Genomic DNA, 20,003 nt, shown 5'->3' with positions numbered 1-20,003 from the left:
CTTTATAATTTTTTAGGAAAAAAACTTCTCTATTTAAACAGTTCCACTTTTTAGCAGTTCCATTTTTACAAAAACAGTTCCATAAATCATCAGAGTTCATAGAGTCTATATGTGTAAGCAAATTCAAACTGTCCCATTGCAATGAAATCACTACTGTTCATTTTTTTTTAAGTTCAAAAGTTCAAAAAGAGTTGTGGTATCTTAAAGTTCCTCTGAGTGCTCAAAATTAGGGCCTGGCTTGTCAGCTGCCCTTAAGTCTGTGTATAGCAAACATTCCAAATATGAGGAGTTTCATAACCAAAACTTTTTCAGTTCAAGCAAGTCTCTCTGAAACTTTCACTCTCAGCTACTACTGTACTTGACAGTCTGTAGCCTTCTGTAACCAGACCACCCATAGACCAAGCTAGAGAGCTTCACCTCTCAGCCACATGGGCTCAAGGCTCCTTAGGCTACCATGAGCTGAACTGTGGTCCTCCCATGGCAACCCCTACTCTGGTAGAAAACCCAGCTGCTACAAACTGTAACTTTTTTTGGGTCCCCTTACCTGCCTTGCTGATGGTCCAGCATTAAGCATCCTGGGTCTAGGAATCCTTTGTAGCATTCAGCAGTTTTCACAGAATCCTGGTCTGGTTGTTCAGCCTGGAGCACTCATCAGTTCCAGGTGTATCAGCTGCTTGTCCAGTACTGACACTGCTTCTCCACTCCTGGAAGCAGTCTGGTTTCTGCAGTCACCACTGCTCACTGCTGCTCACTGTTCACCTTTCCCACAGTGATGCAAACCATTGGGCTCTCCAAACCACTGTCTGCCATTTGCCTTTCTTGTGGCATAGCATCTTGGCTGGGCTTTCCAAGCTGCTGCCTGTTGTTCACCTTTCTCGAAGCTTAGTGTATCTGCTCTTCCCATGACTTCCTTTTGGTAGAAAGCTTGCAGACCCTTGTGTGTTTGCTACCTGCACTGTATTGATGTTCCATGAGTCTCAGCAGGTCATACCTGCTGCTGCTTTCTGAAGCTGGCAGTCTCTGAACCTGCTTCTTGTTGTTACTGGGGGCTTTTGGAACTGCCAAGTTTGCAGTCTGCTATGGATGCTATTTTTTGCAACCTAGGTTAGGAAAACATACTCTAATTAAACCTTCACCATGTCCCTAGACCTAAAGCTTATATCCTTCCTTATATTTCTATGATTTACTTTATTTACACTTCTTACATTTACAACTAGCATGTATTTACAATAAGCATTTAGACTTACATTCAACATTTACACTTTTCACAAACTCACATTCAATATATACTTATTTATACTTCTTACAAGCTTATATTCTTAAGGAAACTCTGTAGGACTACCTTAGCAAATATACTTCTTATATTCTTACTACATGTCTTAAAGAAATTTTATAGATATATTTGATAAACTTATAAGGAAACTCTATAGAACTACCTTAGCAAAGATACTTCTTACTCTTCACTAACTTATACTAGGAAGAATCTCTTAGCAAAATCTCTATAGGGCTACTATTAGCAAATGTCTAACTTAGCAAACACCTAAAAGAGATTTCTTAATTTTCTACTTCTTACTCTTAACAGAACTAGTTTACACTAGGAAGAATCTAACTGTATTGCCTATCTCTTAGAAAAGATTTTAGAAGCATTAATTACTAAGACAGGAAGTACTCAAATCATTTCTAAAGTTCAGAGTTTATAGTAAAGTTCAGAGTTTATAGTCAGCTTTGATATAATTCTAAAAGTTCCCCTGACAGTTGGAAACAAGAACCTAATTTGTCAATGGCTCTTTCCATGCTGGGAGTCAGTGAGCTCTGTAACACTTGTTGCTAGGGGACTCTCAGAACAATGCCACTCCCCAATGTAACAGCTTCCCTGTGCTATAATTCAGACAAATGTTTCTGTTATAGCAGAAAAGCTACTGACAAGCCTTGTCTTAGACTGAGGGTAAAATTCTTGTATTGAACTTCCGTAAAGGTCTTAGCAAAAATTTCTTGTGCAGTTATTATGCAATATAAAACATTTTCCCAAAGGAGCCAAAAGAGGCACAGCTCCAAGTTCTGTATCCTTACAGTTTTTCCTTGGAACTAACATTCATCAAACTCTCAGACAACTTAAAACAACAACAACATCTGTATTTTAAGTTTACTGTGAGCATCTTTTAATGCTATCAATGTTTCTCTGGAATCTTAAACACAACTCAATCTCATAAGCATTTTTCATTTTAGTTATCTCTTGTTAGCAAGCTTTTGATCACCTGTTTGTTTTTGGGGAGGGAAAGCAGCTTGGAAAAAAGCAATGTTTTAAGATGAGCATTAGAAAGTTTTTGTCCCAGTTTGTCTGCCTTTTCTCTGTACCGGCTTGCCTATGCTGTCTTGCTTCTATGCACTACATTTCCCAGGATGCCTTTTCTATAGCATCACTATGTTTCAGACTTTATTTCCTATAGTTTCTTTCAGGACTGAAAGCCAACTTCTGTTTCCCTTTTACTGGGTTTGTTTTCATGCCTTTAGCCTGGGAGATTTGAATCAAGCTTTTTGCTTTTTCACCACAGGAGATTGAAAACTTTCTCTCTCCCCGAGCTGGCCCCACTAGGTGTTTTTCTTTCATCTGATACTGGCCCCAGATCAGAATTGCACCTGCCCCGCTAGCATGCATAGAGGCGGGCATCCCTGAAACCAAAACTCCCTCAGGGCTTGTTCATTTGCCCAGCCAGTTAGTGAAAAGGAAAAAAAAAAGGCACTTAAAACAAAGCTTTCCTACAGCTCCTTCAGAGAGACTTTCCCTGATGGATCTTTATCTAGTCCTTCTTGTTCCTTCCTCTCAGATGCAGAGCTTCAGATGCCTCAGGCAGCGGCTCTGTTTTTGTGCTAGCTGCCTCTGGAGGTAGGAGCTTTTCTCCTCAAATATGCCACAAACTCTAGCAACTTTTCCCAGGTCCTTTCTCTGATAGAAAGGAGCTTTTCTTAGATTTCTTTTTGCAGCTATGGATACTGTGTAGCCTCATCTACCAACCTGGGGATTGTAGTCAGGCAGGTGACAGCTGTTCCCACTGGCTTTGGCTTTGCTTGTATGCTAGCAGTTTTTCCCCAGGCCTTACCTTCCTGCCTCTGCTCCATGACGGAGGAAGCTGTTGACAACTGCAGGAACCCTAGTATCCACGGAATGCACTCAAATTCAGAGGTGCTGGCCAATCACTTCTCAGTTGTTGGTTAGAAGTGAAGATACAACACTAACAGAGAGGGTTTGCATTGCTTCAGGGGATCTTTGCACTAGGGTGATTATGAGCAACCTTTTCATTCTGATAGATGCCCACTCAGAAACAAAGTCTCTGATGCCTCAGCTGCAGCTGAGAGGCTTGGCTTTACTGCATCCTCCTTGCCAGCAGCCCTTCCCCAGGTCCTGCACTGCCTCTGGATTCACCTTGGCAGAAGCTGTCCCTGCTTTGGCTGTCTACCTATATTCTCTTGCTAGGCACTAACCACAAGGAACTTCTGGCTGCTGTTTTTACTAGCAGAGAGGATTTGCCATATTCCAAGAGGCTTGTTGTTTCTAAAGCCATTACAGGAGATTCTCCCAAGCATTTATGGTTAGGTTCTAGCTAACCTCAGGGGATTCTGACTGCTGCTTCTCCTGGCTTGAAAGAAAGACAGAGCTTAGCAGAGAGGTTTTGCCCTGTTTCAAGAGGTTTTTCTGTTTCTTAGAGAGAACCACAGGTGAACAATTTCAGGTGAATCTAATTTTTCTCTTACAGAAAGAGAAACTGAGAAAGTTCTGAAAGGCTTTTTAGTTTTTTAGAGAGAGATTAAGTTTTTTAAGAAAGCTTTTAGTTTGAGAGAGACCATCATGTTTTCCCAAAATTTCTGTTCTCTAATCTTTTTGGCTTCATGGCCAGGAGAAAGCTAATTCTGCTGGTAAGGTGTTACACAAGTTATCTCAGGCACTGCTAATGCAGCAGAGGATTTTTGTTTTGTCCTCTGCATCTGCCACAGGGGAAATCTCTTTCGTCTGCTGCTTGGACTTAGCATTTTAGCTGTCCTCAGGCCAAAAGCTTCCATAGGAATCTTTTATTCTGCCTGATAAGCTCAAAGAAGAGCTTTTTCTGCCCCTTAAGCTTAAAGAGGATAGATTTCCCCCAGTTTGCATTCATAGCCCCCAAAGTTAGAAAATTAAAGACCTAGTTTCTCTGTGCAGTTGCCTATCTTATCCTAAGTTATCTTTATGCTATTTTTCTAATTTTTCTACACTACCTTACTCTAAATTTCTTCCTGCAGTAAATTACTACACTCTACTTTCTTTATTTTTCATAGATAGAAATTAAGAGAGAGTCAGAAAGAGAGAAATCTTGATAGAGAAGATTCTATGCTGTAACCTTATATGCAGACATCCTTCCATATATATACAATTTTTTCTTAGTCTTTTTGTCTTAGTCCCTGTTTGGGCACCATCTGTAGGGGCTATCCCTCACCCTACATTTCCCCCAGAGTACTCTTGAGTAGGAGCAGCAGGAAATACTAGTTAGAGGGATAGAGAAATATAGATAGAAAATACAGGATAGTCTCAAGAGGGCCTGGATCCTAATCCATTGGGCCCTGACTATCTCTGCTCTAGGGTATTTAAAGAAATGCCAAGGAGTAGAGCAAAAGACCTCCCCCCAGCACAGCCAAGTGCAGACCATCTCAGATACCTACACTCAGGCCTGTGATCCAATCATCCTCTCTATGCAGACCTGCTGGGTAAAGCTACTAGGAAACCTAAAAATGGGCTCCAACAAGACTGCCTATACTCCTTGGTTTAGGACTCCTTCCTCTACCTTCAAAGCCAGCAGCATGACATCATAGCTTCTTTTGATGTCTCCCTTACATCTTCATGGCTCTGGCCCCACTGTGTCTCCTGTAGAAGAATTTCTGGCATTCCCATGGGTCTTGGGATTTGCAGGCTGATTTCTCTCTAGTTCTCACTTACCCACATCTGCTGCCTTTTTTTTTTCTTTACCATTATATATAACAAAGTTACACATTTTGGAGATTTGATATGCTCAGCTCTACAAGGCCATCCAGCTTATTGAGAAAAGCAAACACCCTGGGAAATAATCTGTCTACAGAACCCTTTGGTACTCTGTAATGAGTGTTGGTCTGAGGTGTTTACTACTTGTCTGAAACATTTTCATTTGAGAAGCTGAATATTGTATTGACATGTGCATAACTGTTTTATCTAAGACATCTTGAGAAAATGAAGAAATGCTACCTTGTGAGCAGTGGGGAGCGCTACCTTTCTACAGAAATTCTATCCAAGTTTAAACTGCTGCATGGATCCCGGTGGACAGAAGAACATTTAAAAAACATTCAGATTGAGGTTATAAAACCTTTACTTCTGTATTGGTAAGGAAAACAATGTGTATTAAGGTTATTTACCTTTACTTTTCTTAGGCTATAATACCTTTTGTCTCATGATTATATAGCTGTGGAAACTTAAAGTGACCCATTTATCTTTGCCTTTTTTTTGAAAAGCTCTTATCTTTTAGATGCTTAGTGTGGTGGTTTGGAAAGAATGGCACCCATAGGCTCATATATTTGAATGCCTAGTCACCAGAAAGTGAAACTATTTGTAAATATTATAAGGATTAGGAGGTGTGGCCTTGTTGGGAAGTATGTCACTGGGGTTAGGCTTTGAGGTTTCAAAAGCCTATGTCAGGGCCAGTCTCTCTCTTTCTCTTGATCTGTGCCTCAGGATGTAGCTTTCAGCTACTGTTACAGCACCATGCTTGCCATCATGCTCCCTGCAATGATGAAATGGACTGACCTCTGACACTATAAGCAAGCCCCCAACTAAACGCTTTCTTTTGTAAAAGTTGCTGTGGCCATGGTATCTCTTGACAACAACTGAACACTGACTAAGACAGAAGTTGGTGCCAGGAGTGGGGTTTCTGTGACAACCCTACTCTTGCTGCTTATTGGTGGAATGTGAACTTTGGGACTTTAGATTAGGAAAACAGCTGAATGCTTTAAGCAGGGATTAAGGGGCCATATTAGTAGGAGTATGGAAGAAAGTGGTACTATGAGAAATGTAAATTACCATGGCCCAGTTCAAGAGAATTCAAAGGGGAAGAATTTTAGTAAGTGGCCTAGAGACAATTTTTATGTTATTTTGGCAATAAATATGGCTGCTTTTTGCCCTTGTCCCTAAAATCTGCCTGAGATTAATAGTGTTGGTAGAGTAGGTTTCAAGAGAGCCTAGTATTGACTGTGTAATGTGGTTATTAGTAATCTCTTGTATGCAGATCTATAATGAGAAGGAGCAAGCTGAAGAAAGAGAAATACAAAATGTCCATTTGAGAAGGAGCACCAGAAAGTGTAATGGAGCTAAATCCAGTGCTCAAGGAGAGAAAAAAACTTAAAGACAAGCCTGATGCTAGATGAAATAAAGGGAATGGTGACTTAAGGGCAAGACCCTACCCAGCTAAGCTTCCAAGTTGGGAAAAAGAATTAAAGAAAAATGTAAGCAATGAAGGAAGGCATCAACAACAGAAAGCTAATAAAGATGTAATTGAATAAGGAGAACATGTTCCAGTCCCAGCAAGCATCAGAACTTGGCAGCTTTGGCCATGTAGTTCTGGATTTAGAGTTAAGGATACAAGAAAAAGGGTTGTGAAATTTATCTCTGTGACTAAAGAAAACCACTGAGGCCAGGTGTGTGTCAGAGGTGTCCCTGCATGTAGGCCTAGAGAGGCCACTGTGTGAAGCTGTGAGGTGATCCTGGATTGTATTGGAGACGCCAAGATGTTAGAGATGTCAGAGTCCTGGAATATTTGTGAAGGAAAGCTGCAGACTGAATTCAGAACCAGCCCAAGAGAGAGAAATATGTTACAGTCAACAAATTTGAAAGGAGTTGGAAATCTGGAGTATTTTGACATAAGACAGAATGTGAAATTTGTCCTTTTGGTTTTTGGTCTTGTTTTTGTCTAGTATTTCCTCACTATGTTCCCTTTCCTCCCTTTTGGAATAGCAATGTATATTCTGTGCTCTGTATATTGGAAGTGTGTGATATGCTCTTTTATTTTGCTTTTACAGGGGGTTACAGTTAAGAGGTTGCTTTGAGTCTCAAAAGAGACTTTGAACTTTGGACTTTAAAACAGTATTGGGACTCTTATAGACTATGGGAACTTTTGAAGTTGGACTAAATGCATTTTTTGCATTATGCTATGGCTATAAGCCTTTGGGGGGCAGGGAATGGAATGTGGTGGTTTGAATAAGAATGGCCCCCATGGGCTCTTATATTCGAATGTTTGCTTACTAGGGGTGAAAGTAATTGAAAGAATTAGGATTAGGAGGTGTGTTCTTCTTGTAGGAAGTGTGTCACTGGGGGTATGCTTTGAGGTTTCAAAGTCCCCTGCTAGGCACAGTTCCCCACCCTCACCTGTTGATTAGGATGTAGCTCTAAGCTGCTTCTCTAGCACCATGCATGCTGCCATGCTTCCTGCCATGATGATAATAGACCAAGCTTCTGAAACTGAAAGGCAGCCCCCATTTAGATGTTTTCCTTTATAAGAGTTGCGTGGTCATGGTGTCTCTTCACAGCAGTAGAACACTGACTAAGACACTTGGTGTGCTTGGGTATCTTTAAATGCATGGAAGGTTTGGCTGTGCTCTAAGTACATCCCTGTATAGCTTACTGTATGATCAGTTCTCATGTGTGCAGCTGTTGGTACAGATTTGTCATCTCACTGAACAGTTTTTAGCACTTTTGGTGAAATGCTGTGTTAACTCTTTATAGGCTAAAACCTGCTCCATTCCAGGGTTTGTGGTTTAGTAGGAAACACTGTAACACAAGTTGCTAAACAGTCTTATTAATAGAAAACCCAGAGCCAGATGTTGGAGTGAAAGCTGAGAGATCAGAGAAACAGAACAAGCCAGCCATGTTCTTACCTCTATTAAATCCTCAGCCTCAAGAGAGAGATTTCCTGTTTACTCACACCTTATATACCTTTCCATACCCTGCCATCTTCCTTCCTTCCTAGTGTTGGGATTAAAGGCCTGTGCCACCATGCCTGGCTCTGTTGCCAGTGTGGCCTTGAACTCCCAGAGATCCAGATGGATCTCTTCCTCCCAAATGCTAGGATTAAAGGTGTGTGCTGACCTCTATGCTGTTTTTGTTGTTGTTGTTGTTGTTGTTGTTATTGTTTGTTTTTGGTTTTTGGTTTTTCAAGACAGGGTTTCTCTGTGTAGCTTTGTGCCTTCCCTGTATCTCACTCTGTAGACCAGGCTGGCCTTGAACTCACAAAGATCTACCTGGCTCTGCCTTCTGAGTGCAGAGATTAAAGGCGTGCACCACCACCACCTGGCAACCTCTATGTTTAATATAGTGGCTGGCTTTGTCCTCTGATACCCAGGCAAGCTTTATTGGGGTACACACTATATTACCACATTTCCCCCCTTTTAAAATCTAAAATAATAAAGAAGGTTATAATTAATAAAAGAAAAACTAAATACGGTAAGTACAATAACTAGATACAATATATGTAGTCAATAAATATATCAACAATTACTAGTCCATTTGCATTTGACAAATTCAAAGAAAATACTCCATTATCTAGTCTATTTTGGTGAGTCCAAAATGTATCTAATTCACTTTCTATCCTAACTTGCATTGCCAACTGAAAACTATCTTTGGATATCTTTCAAACTTATATACTTTACACCTCTTTAGCGAGTTTCTGTTGTGAATTTGTTAACAAGGAATGCTATAACTATAACTATCTAATCTTCAACACCTTAAGAGACCCAAGAAGGAAATAATATTAACTGAGTAAGGAGGAAGTGCAAACAAGTGACTTCCAAATAATGTGAGAAATGACAGAAACAGCTGGCTGCCTGGACAGTCACCTGAGGCTTCTCTGCAATGTCAGGGCATCCATCTTTGACCTACAGGCCTAGCATATCTGACAGACTCCATCTGTGAAGCAGGATTTTCTAAAGAGCCTTCCTACCTTGTCTTGGCAAGGATCATCAGTCTTTTCTTTTGTGTTCTGCTTGTTCATTTTGGACAGCATACTGTCAGAAGTAAAGGCAAGGGCATTTTCTTGTCCAGTGACTAACTTTTGCCACAATGAAAGTCAACTTCATAAGGACTTTCTTTGATGCCCATCATCTTCTCTGAAATAGATTGGTGCTGCCAGGAGCAGACGTGTCATAAAAAAAGAAAAAAATATATGTTATTAACACATCTTACCTGCCACATTCTGTAAATCTCTGAAGGGCTTGAAGATGACCTATCTAAAATATATTTCTGCTTGACCTTAAAAACATACCTAATATTACTACAAGTTTGATTGTAATGACTAACTATTAACCTGCATTTCTTTATTATCCTAAATAGTTGGTAATAACTTTCAAGGACTAGAAAATTGTCTTACATTGTTAAATGAACTATATAGGTATAATGCTTTGAAAAACATTAAAATATGTGTACAGTATTTTCAATCTCGAATTTGTATCAATATACATAATTTGTATACAATATACAAAAATCCAATTCAATGTTAAATATTTAAACTAGTAGTTGCCTTTTAAAAGTAGATTCAATAATCTACCTTTTTATTTCATCACATCTATGTCCTCCCCCTTCTCTTTTCAGAGTAGATTCAATAATCTACCTCTTATCTATATCCTCATCTACCTCTTATCTATATCCTCTTTTCTTTTTTTTTTTTCAAAATAAGAACTCTGAATTTAATCTCCTTTGTAATCAAACACCCTAAACAATGACAATTATCCATAACCCATTTAAAGACCAAAAAAACACCCACACCACCTCTTGGGCACTGTGTTATTAAAATTATTTCCTGCTGATTGGGGGGCAATGGCATCTTTAGGGGATCCTGAAAAGAAAATTTTGGGTTAATTGTCAAGTCCTGGGAGAGGTGGCTGTATCATTTGTTGTCCAGTCTCTGCATAATGGGAAAGTGCAGGCTCGTCTCAAGTCCTTGCTCGAGTAGTCGGTAAGGCTGGATCATCTTAGCTAGCAATCTCAAAATTGTCCTGAGCAGTTTGTAGTTCAAAGCTGATCTTTGGAAGGTATTTGTCATCTTAGTGGTATTATCATCATCCTCATGGAATCATGGTTATGGGGCCCCATTCTCTTTTTGGAGACTTCAAAGTCACTGTTAGGCACAGTCATGGTTCCCTTCAGAAAACTGATAGAGAATCAAACCCAGAACCATATACAGGAAGTTAGATGAAATCTTTTTTTTCTAGGATTAGTTAGTATTCTATATGACCATTAATATCATGACAAAAGTTTAATATATATATTATAAATAAATAATATATATATATAAATCTTGTAAATTTGTTATAAAATTCATACCTTAAGAAAAGTTGTAAAGAGTCAAAATAAAACAAAAGAATTTTGAGATTAGTGCCAATAGAATAGTCCCTTAATTTTGGTTTTTCTTCTGTCCCATATCACGTAACTCTTCTGACATGATACAGAGATTTTGTATTTTCTTTTAACAAGCATGCTTGGGTTTAGAGAATGAGAGAGCCATGCTCCAACTCAAATGCCAGTTTTAATTTTTAATTGAACTGAGACTATATAAAGACCATTTGTATTATGTGTCTGTAGAGAACAGTAGAAACAAATATTTAGGAAGACTTATGAAAGTTTATATGTGATATACCAATAGGCCAATTTATTATTTTTTGGGGGACATTTTTTTTCTGGATGATTCATCCTTTTTCTTCAGATGTCTCATTTGTCCAGTGTTCTTCAGATTTCTTAACCTTCATTCCGCTGGAAGGCAAAAACAAAAACCATTCCCCAACCTAACTTTGGGGAGGTTCCCTTTTCATAAGTTATATCTGATTAAATGAAAAGCATTTGTTAGTGTAATAAGTTAGTTTAAATTAAATGGTCATGCTGTTTGATGACCTATCACCTCTTTTAATTAAGAGGTCTCTCTTATTCAAATAGAACCTTTATCAATTTTGATGGTATCCATAGCATTTCTTCTCCTGTAGAAATAATAGCAAACCTTATCCCCAATGTAATACATATCCTGGTTTCCATTCTGAGGTTAGCACATCTTTAAAGTATATAGGTTGATTTAATTCTCTAGTTTTTTTTCTATTATCCAGTATCTCTCTACAGCTGTTGCTCCTTTCTCATTAGCATTGAGAAACTTCAAAGTTAATAGAGCATTATGTAATCTATTTCTGGAGGTTTTTGTTACCCCTTTCTGTTTCTTTAGCATATCTTTTAGAGTTCGATTTGAGCTTTCTATGACTTCTTGGCCAGTAGGATTGTATGGTATATCTATATTTGCTTTATATTGTAATAAGCATTTTTTTTTCATTTTACCAAAGACATATGCTGGAGCATTGTCAGTTTTGATGGCCATAACTTCTAGTAATTGTGTGATTACAGAATCAGCCTTTTTGGACCTCAGAGAAACAGTTGCCCATTGAAATCTTGAATAGATATCAATAGTGTGGTGCACATATTTTAATTTTCCAAATTCTACAAAATGAAACACATCCATCTGCCAGATTTCATTCCTCTGAGTACCCTTTGGGTTACATCCTGCTGGCAGTAGAGTCTGATTGTAAAAAGAATGAGAATGGGGGCTGGAGAGATGTCTCAGAGGTTAAGAACACTGGCTGATCTTCCAGAGGAGCCAGGTTCAGTTCTCAGCACCCACATGGCAGCTTACAACTATCTATAGCTCCAGTTCTGGGGGATCCAACATCCTCACACACAGACATACGTGTAAACAGAAAACAAATGCACATAAAATAAAAAATAAATAAGTAAATAAAAATAAAGGACTTTAGGGAGTCTGAAGTCGAAAGAAAGAAAGAAAGAAAGAAAGAAAGAAAGAGAAAGAAAGAAAGAAAGAAAGAAAGAAAGAAAGAGAAAGAAAAAGAAAAGAACAAGTAGGACAGTCCTTACAATTTCTTTGGCTTGTTGCCAGGATATGGAAAAATCCTTTTTTAAACTCTTACTTTTAACATGATGTTTTTAATGAAATTCTGAGGCCTCCAGGACACTTCCTATCAATAGTTTATTGATCTCTTCATTAGCTCGTGCTAGAGGGCCTGGCACACCCATATGGCACATGTGAATACACACACACACACACACACACACACACACACACACACACACACTATCTTCCCTTAGTATTAACATTCCTGTAGGGGAATGCTTAGAGGGTAAAATAACCAAAATGCAATCCAGCTTAGGATCCAAATGATCTACATGTGTATCTTGTGTTTTCTTTTCCACCAAAGCCAACTGTTTCTCAGCTTCAGCTGATAATTCTCCTGGATTATTTAAGTCCTTGTCACCCTCTAAGGTTTGGAACAAATTACTTAGTTCATTTTTTTACTTCAATAGCAGTCTGTAGATAAGAAATGTTTCCAAATAATCTTTGAAAGTCACTAAGAGTCCATAATCATTCTCTTCTAATTTGAACCTTTTGGAGTCTAATTTTATGTAGACCTATCTTATATCCTAAATAATTAATAGAATCTCCTCTTTGTATCTTTTCAGGAACAATTTGTTATCCCCAACAAGGCAAAATTTTCTTTAATTCTTCAAACATTCTTTCTAAGGTATCTGCATTTGAATCAGCTAGTAAAGTATCATCCATACAATGGTAAATTAAAGATTTAGGAAACTTTTTACATAATACTTCCAACAGCTGTCATACAAAATATTGGCACAGGGTTGGGCTATTTAACATTCCCTGTGGGAGAACCTTCCATTGATATCTCTTGACTATCTGAGAATTAGTATAAGTAGTTACCATGAAGGTAAATTTTTCTCTGTCTTTTTCTTGTAAAGGTATTGAGAAGAAACAGTCTTTTAAATTGATAACTATAAGAGGTCATCCTTTAGGTAACAGAGTAGGCAAAGGAATTCCAGATTGTAGAGAGCTCACTGGCTGAGTTACTTTGTTAATAGATCTTAGATCTGTTACTATTCTCCACTTACCAGATTTCTTTTTAATTACAAATACAGAAGAATTCCAAGGGCTGATTGATTCTTCAATATGCTGAGTATTTAACTGTTCTTGCCAGCTGTTCTAAAGCCTGGAGTTTCTCTATTGTTAAAGACCATTGCTGAACCATACAGACTTATTTGTTAACCATTTTAAAGGTAGGACTGTTGGTGTCTTTGGAAGATCAGTTGCTGTTGTGCCCCATTCTTGTACAATATGGATGGTCAGTGACTGTTCTTTATAATACCTTCTAATATTTTTCTCAGAAACATCTGTTAGTTTATGGTTTGTTTCAGAGACTGGAGGAATGTTAATCTGGGTATTCCATTGTTGTAAAAAATCATGGACCCCTAGATTCATAGCTATATTAGTCACATATGGCTTTAATTTTCCTCTTTGTGTTTCTGGCCCTATACATTCGATCCATCTTGCACTCTGTTTTACTTGAGATGATGTTCCAATCCCTAAAAGTTAAACATTTGCCTCCTAAAGAGGCCAATTTGGATGCCAAGATTCTGGTGCAATTATTGTTATGTCCACACCTGTGTCTACAAGAACTTTCAATGAGAACATTGTTTATTCATATTTTTAATTTTGGTTTTGTTCATTTATAGAAGTTTGCCAAAAAATCGACTTTATAGTTTCTCCTGAATTTTTTGTTTTCTCTTTCTGTATCTATCACCCCGAGAAGTATGGTTTTTTACAATAGGCATTAGGTTATTTAATTGCTCTGGGAAGGGGTTACTTCTATGATAGTAGGAAAAGACTGAACTAAATTTGCCATGGAGGCCTGTGAGAGGCCCCTCAAGGAGTTTTCTGATGGCAAAGGCAAAGGATTACCTTGTCTCTTTCTTGTTTATGTATATTTGTTAGTCCAATGTTTGCCTTTACCATACCTTTTGCATATTCTAGAAGGGAGGGTCATTATTTCTTGAAAAAAATATTGTTTATAGGAATGCCCTGTTAACAGTCTCTTTTTAGGTGACCTTGTTTACCACAAGTGAAACACCTGACATTACTAAGTTTCTTCAAACATCTGGAAATCACCTCTCCTATCCAAGCATCATCATGGTCATGAGATTCAATATTAATTGTATCTCAGATCCATTCATTCAAGGGTGCTGATCATTCCTTTAATGCCTAATTATTCTTTTGCATTGTGCATTAGCATTTTCAAAAGCCAGAGATTCAATTATTATCTGTTTAGCTTCTGAATTTGGTATCATTCTATTTACTGCTGAAGATAGCCTTTTGAAGAAATCCATGAAGGTTTTCTTTTGGGCTCTGCATAACTTTTGTAAATGACTAAATTTTCCTTCCTACTTCTTCAATTCTGCCCCAAGCATTCAAGGCTGCCATTTGGCATAAAATTAGGGTGTGGTCATCATATTAAGATTGTCTTTGTATATCAGCATAATTGCCTTCTCCAAGAAGTTGATCCTGGGGAATTTCCGTACCCTACATTGTTGTTCAATGGTCTTATCTTTCCGCCAGTCCTCCATTGCAACTGTGGACCAGCTTTCTAGGATGGCTGTGACCAAACCTTTCCAGGCTTGATGGATATTTCTATTACAAGTTGCTTTACAAATGGAGAATGCATACCATATGGGAGTATAGCTTCCTTGAATTCCCTCAAATATAACACTTGCACAGGAATCTAATCAGCTTGTACACAGTCTTGAGCATTTGACACTTCTTGTAAGGTTACTGGATAGATTAATGTTGGCTGTTTGAAAGCCTTAGGCTGTTTGTCTATAACCATATAATGCAATGCTGAGATTGGTTCACCTTTACATTTTTTCTGTGAGGGTCTGAATTTCTCTATGATTTGTTTTAACAAGTTTTTCTAAAATTTTTATCTCGACATTCACATTAACCAACTTTTCTAATGATAAAACAGAAATGATCAAACAAATAATATTTATAATTGACACTACATCTATCTCATTAACATTAATTATCCTCTCATTTAATTGTTCCATTTTTAGACCACCTAATGTGTTATCAAACAGAGACCAAACACCCTCCATTGTAAAAAATTTTTCAATGGAAAAATTAAAAGGATAAAATTATCTTTTAACTAATTTCTCTTTTTAAGATATCTTCGTTGACTCACCAAATTTTGCTGATAGTGATGATTCAGATATCAGGCTGACTGCTTCTCTGTAGAGCAGTAGAAGCTTGAGCAAGTTTCAAGGCAACTACCTAGTGTGGTAGCAGTATGATTTGGGGATCCAGACAGAGCCCACAACCCACTAGGAGAGAAGAATCCAAAGAGACTACAGCCCACATGGGGTGGAGACTGCAGCTGTTTGCAGCTCAGGCCTGAGCTCCAGGAAGTGGCTTTTTAGTAAATTTGTGCCACAAACATTGGGTTGCCAGATGTAACAGGAACTGCTACCTAATCTTATTAATAGAAAACCCAGAGCCAGATATTGGCGTGGAAGCTGAATGATCAGAAGAACAGAACAAGCCAGCCACGTTCTTACCTCTACAAAATCCTCAGCCTCAAGAGAGAGACTTTCTGTTTACTCATGCTGTATATATCTTTCTCCGCCCAGACATCACTTCATGGGATTAAAGGTGTATGTGCTTCCCAGTACTGGGATTAAAGGTTTGTGTCACCATGCCTGGCTCTGTTCCCAGTGTGGCCTTGAACTCACAGAGAGCTGGATGGAGCTCTTCCTCCAGAATGCTAGGATTAAAGGCATGTGCTACCACTGACTGACCTCTAGTTTAATATAGTGGCTGGCTTTGTCCTCTGATCCTCAAGCAAGCTTTATTGGGGTGCACAATATATCACCACCATGTGAAATGAATGTAATAAGAAGTATTGGGATTGCACAGGGTACAGAGAAGTGGACACAGTGGAGAAAATATATGCCAGAGAAGCTCAGCAAGTGCTTGCTGTGGTACATTTGATTTGATGTTGTTGATGTTCTAATGTCTCATAGACTTCACCATCACCAGTGTCACCTACCAGCTTGTGTTTGTGATTACTTCCACTTGTATTTCCTCACCTACTTGTGCTGTTCTCTTTCCTTAAAAATGATCCTGGCACTGGAGAGGTGGCTCAGTAACAAATAGCAGAAAACCCAAGTTCAGTCCCCAGCACCTACATTTCAGAGGGCTCCAATACTCTCCTCTGGCCTCTGTGGGCACCTATCCATCTGTGCACATGCAGACAGACACATAAATAAAAACAAAAATAAATCTTGAGGCACACAGAAAGGCATAAATTGCATTATAGTTGTTTCATATATACATATCACCCAACTTACCATTGAGTTTCAGAAAAATTGCCAGGATAGAAGAACTCTAGCTTTCTAATTTGTTTTTATTATTTTTATTATGAAGATATTTTTGTGTTTGTGTGTGAGTATGTGCACACGAGTGCAGTGTCCTTGAAAGCAGGAAGATAACATCCAATTCTCTGGAACTGGAGCTACAGGAGTTTGTGAGCTGCCTGGTATGAGTGCTGGGAACTGAACTCAGGCCATCTAATCAAACATGATTTTAACTGCTAAGCCATCTCTCTAGCATCTCTTTTCAAAATTAAACATCTTGCTTTGAGATAATTATATATTTATACAGTTGTAAGAAACAATCCAAAGAGATATTATGTGTGATTTCCTTCAGTGATAGTATCCTGTAATGTTAGTCAGGGTTCTCTAGAGGGACAGCAATTACAGAATGAATCTCCCTATATAGAGAGAAGAGGGATTTGTTAGAATGGCTTACAGACTGTGGACTACTAAAGATAAAAGAATTTTCCCAAGTTCCTCCCCTGAGAAAATCCCTCCCAGAGTCCTGGGAAAGATGCTACATATGGCATGAGGTAGCTGAGGGAAAGGAGTACACTACACTCTTTTGTCCGTAAACTTTGTTCCTCTATGGCAAATTCTATCTACACAGCTTCAGCTCTGTACTCATATTCAGCTCCCCTCTGTGCCCACTTTTCCTGTCCTCCTAGTTTTAGTAAACTCCCATGCTTTTGACTTGACCTTCGTCCTCTGTTCCTTTGTCCTCCATCTATCCTGGCTCCTTATCCTTTGTTGCTGGAGTTTTCCTGTGTCCACCTGGCTCCTGCAACTGCTCAGATCCAAGTAAACATACAGAGACATATTACTTACAAACTATAGGGCCGTGGCAGGCTTCTTGCTAACTAGATCTTACATCTTAAATTAACCCATTTTTATAAATCTATACTTTGCCACGTGGCTCATGGCTTACTGGTATCTTTACATCTTGCTTCCTCCATGTCTGGCTGGTGACTCCTGACTCAGCCTTCCTCTTCCCAGAATTCTACTCTCTCTTTGTCCCACCTATACTTCCTGCCTGGCTACTGGCCAATCAGCACTTTATTCATTAACCAATCAGAGCAACACATTCACAGCATACAAAGCAATATCCACAGCAACCCCTGGCTCTGATAAACTCTACAAGAGATCTGCTTTACCCTCTACAGAATCTGTCTTCCTCTCTCTCTGGCCACATGATTCTGTGTCTGCCTGTGGAATTCCACTCTAGTCCTTACTGTACCTGGTTATGCAAAAAGCCCTATTGTCCTCAGTCAATGGCTCTTTAATGCCCCTAAGCTTGAAGACAAGGGATGATATGAGCTTCATTTGCACAAGAAATGAAGCTATGCACCTGCAGCCTGTTTGTCTCCTAGGCTCAGCAGGGGAGTTAGTTACCTAGTGGATCAGTATCTGAGAAATTTAGCTTTTTTTTATGGTCTGGGAGTATTTGGGTATGCAAGAATTTCATAGCAGAAGACAGCTGGAATATTAAGGCTGTATAACATCAAATATTCCATGATAAATGGCTTCCCATTTGACAGACCCTTAGCTGGTCAAAGTATAGCTTGAATACACAGCTGAAGCTCTATAATATATTCTTGTAGCCCACAAAAGTCTACCACATGAAAGTGCAAGAATACAGTAGTTGTTCAGTCCATAATGCTGGTTGTCTCAGTGGGTCTTCTGCATGCCCTGGAATCCTGGGGAAGTAAGCTCCAGTGCTAGTGAAGGAATTTGGCTAGAGCAAGAGCAAGCAGGCTAAGAGAGCAAGCATCCTTCTTCCATACCCTTTATATAGCCTGCCAGCATAAGGTGTGGCCAGATTAAAGATGGATCTTCCCACCACAAAGATATGGATTAGAAGTGGGTCTTTATACTTCAATGATTTAATGAAGAAAAAAAATATCCCTCTTTCCTTCTGTGGCCATCACTGGATGGAAGCCACCAAAACAAAGTTCAATCCCTTTGTGAATTCTAACCAAAGCAAGAGCTACAAAAGACATTTCAATGCATCTTCTTACATTTGGAGGAAGATCATGTCTTCCCCTCTTTCTAAAGAGCTGAGACAGAAGTACAATGTTCAGTCTAGGCCCATTCAAAAGGATGATGAAGTTCAGGTTGTCCAAAGACACTACAGCAGCCAGCAGATTGGCAAAGTGGTCCAAGTGTACAGGAAGAAACACATCATCTACATTGAACGAGGGCAGCAAGAAAAGGCTATTGGCACAACTGTCCATGTGGGCATCCACCCCAGCAAGGTAGTTATCATCAGGCTAACCTGGACAGAGACTGCAAAAAGATCCTGGAAATAGAAGCCATGTCTCAACAGTAGGAAAGGAGAAAGGCAAATACAAGGAAGAAATGATTGAGAAGATACAGGAGTGGAGGTATCTCATGTACAACTTTTATTAAAAACTGCTTAAGTAAAAAAAAAAATTCCTCACTGGTGTACCCAACCACTTGAGTTTTAGTTAATTCCAGATGTAATCAAGTTGACACCCAAGAACAGCATCATAGTATACAATATCAAAATGAGTAAAATCAACATTGATGTACCTATCTTTTCCACATTTCATGAATTTTACATGCACTCGTGTGTGTGTGTGTGTGTGTGTGTGTGTGTGTGTGTGTGTGTGTGTGTTTAGTTTGACGTTATTTTATCATTTATAGATTCATGCCAAAGTTAAGACATAGGATGTACCACAAGTGTGCCTCGTGCTGCCATCTCAGCACTGCACCAACTTCCTCCTCTCCTCCTTCCACAACTCCTGGAAACCATCAGTACAAATTGTATAACGTAATCTTTTGGCACAAGCTTTTCAAGATCAGCATAACTCTCGCAAAGTGTAGCCAAGCTGTGTGTATCAACTGTTAGTTATTAAGGCACTTTACCTTGCGAGGAACACGTCCCGAACACGACAAGACCACAGAAGAGTTTTATTAAAGAGGATAGAGGTGACAGGCCTGGTGAAACACACGTGGGTGAGGAGATAAGGGGGGCTCATGCAAGATGGCACCGGCTTTATAAAGGTTGGGCCGCGCATGCATACAGGAACTCATGTGGGTACTCCACGCATGCATGTAGATTACATGGCTGCGCGCATGCTTTACGCAACCACGTAAAGCCACAGAGTCCCGGTCCCGCGAGATGTCTGACCTGCAGATGACTATTTTGAACCGGAAATAGTTAGGCGGTCCGCGGGCAAGCCCAACTGTGTGGACATGTAATTTTCTATCATCAACAGTATGCTCTGTTTTATTCTTGAGTTGTTATCCCTTGTATGTATGTCCAGTCATTCATTGAAAAACATTATAGAGTTGTTTCCAGTTCCCCCCCCCCCCCCCCCCCACACACACCAAATTCTTGGTGGTTATGTCCAAAGTATCTTCTGATCACTAGATCTTGAGAATAAAGACATGTGAAACCACTGTGCATGAGAGTTGTATGATGATGATGTCTGATATTACAGTACTAGTTTAGAATTCATGGTGGACTGTTCTATATTGGTGAAACTATTAATGCCACTCCATGTAGTTAAAAGGGAGGTTTATTTTGTGGGGTAACTTACAAATGAAGGGATAGGTTGTAGGGTCTGGGAAGGGTATGGTGCAGTCCGGCAGTGTTCTCCTGAGAACTCTGCTTGGTCCACCTCCAGCGTCCAGGGTCCCAGAACCAAGAGAGGCCTCTCCTCTCGATCCT

The 20,003-nt window shown here is 39.2% G+C and overlaps 1 protein-coding gene and 1 pseudogene across 1 annotated transcript in view; both read left to right on the top strand.

Moving 5' to 3' along the window:
* The window catches only part of Rgs22 (regulator of G protein signaling 22), a 149,053-nt gene that overhangs the window by 45,030 nt on the left and 84,020 nt on the right, over nucleotides 1-20,003 (top strand). The window contains exon 9 of the mRNA XM_036208311.1: nucleotides 5,218-5,379. Coding sequence (XP_036064204.1) covers nucleotides 5,218-5,379 — 162 coding nt within the window. The remainder of the gene's footprint in view (nucleotides 1-5,217; nucleotides 5,380-20,003) is intronic.
* LOC118597048 lies at nucleotides 18,133-18,715 on the top strand (annotated as a pseudogene).

This window comes from Onychomys torridus, chromosome 16 (genome assembly GCF_903995425.1).
Source record: "Onychomys torridus chromosome 16, mOncTor1.1, whole genome shotgun sequence".
NCBI lineage: Eukaryota > Metazoa > Chordata > Mammalia > Rodentia > Cricetidae > Onychomys > Onychomys torridus.
Note: the sequence above shows the minus strand (reverse complement) of the source record. Positions and strands in the feature narration are given on the sequence as shown.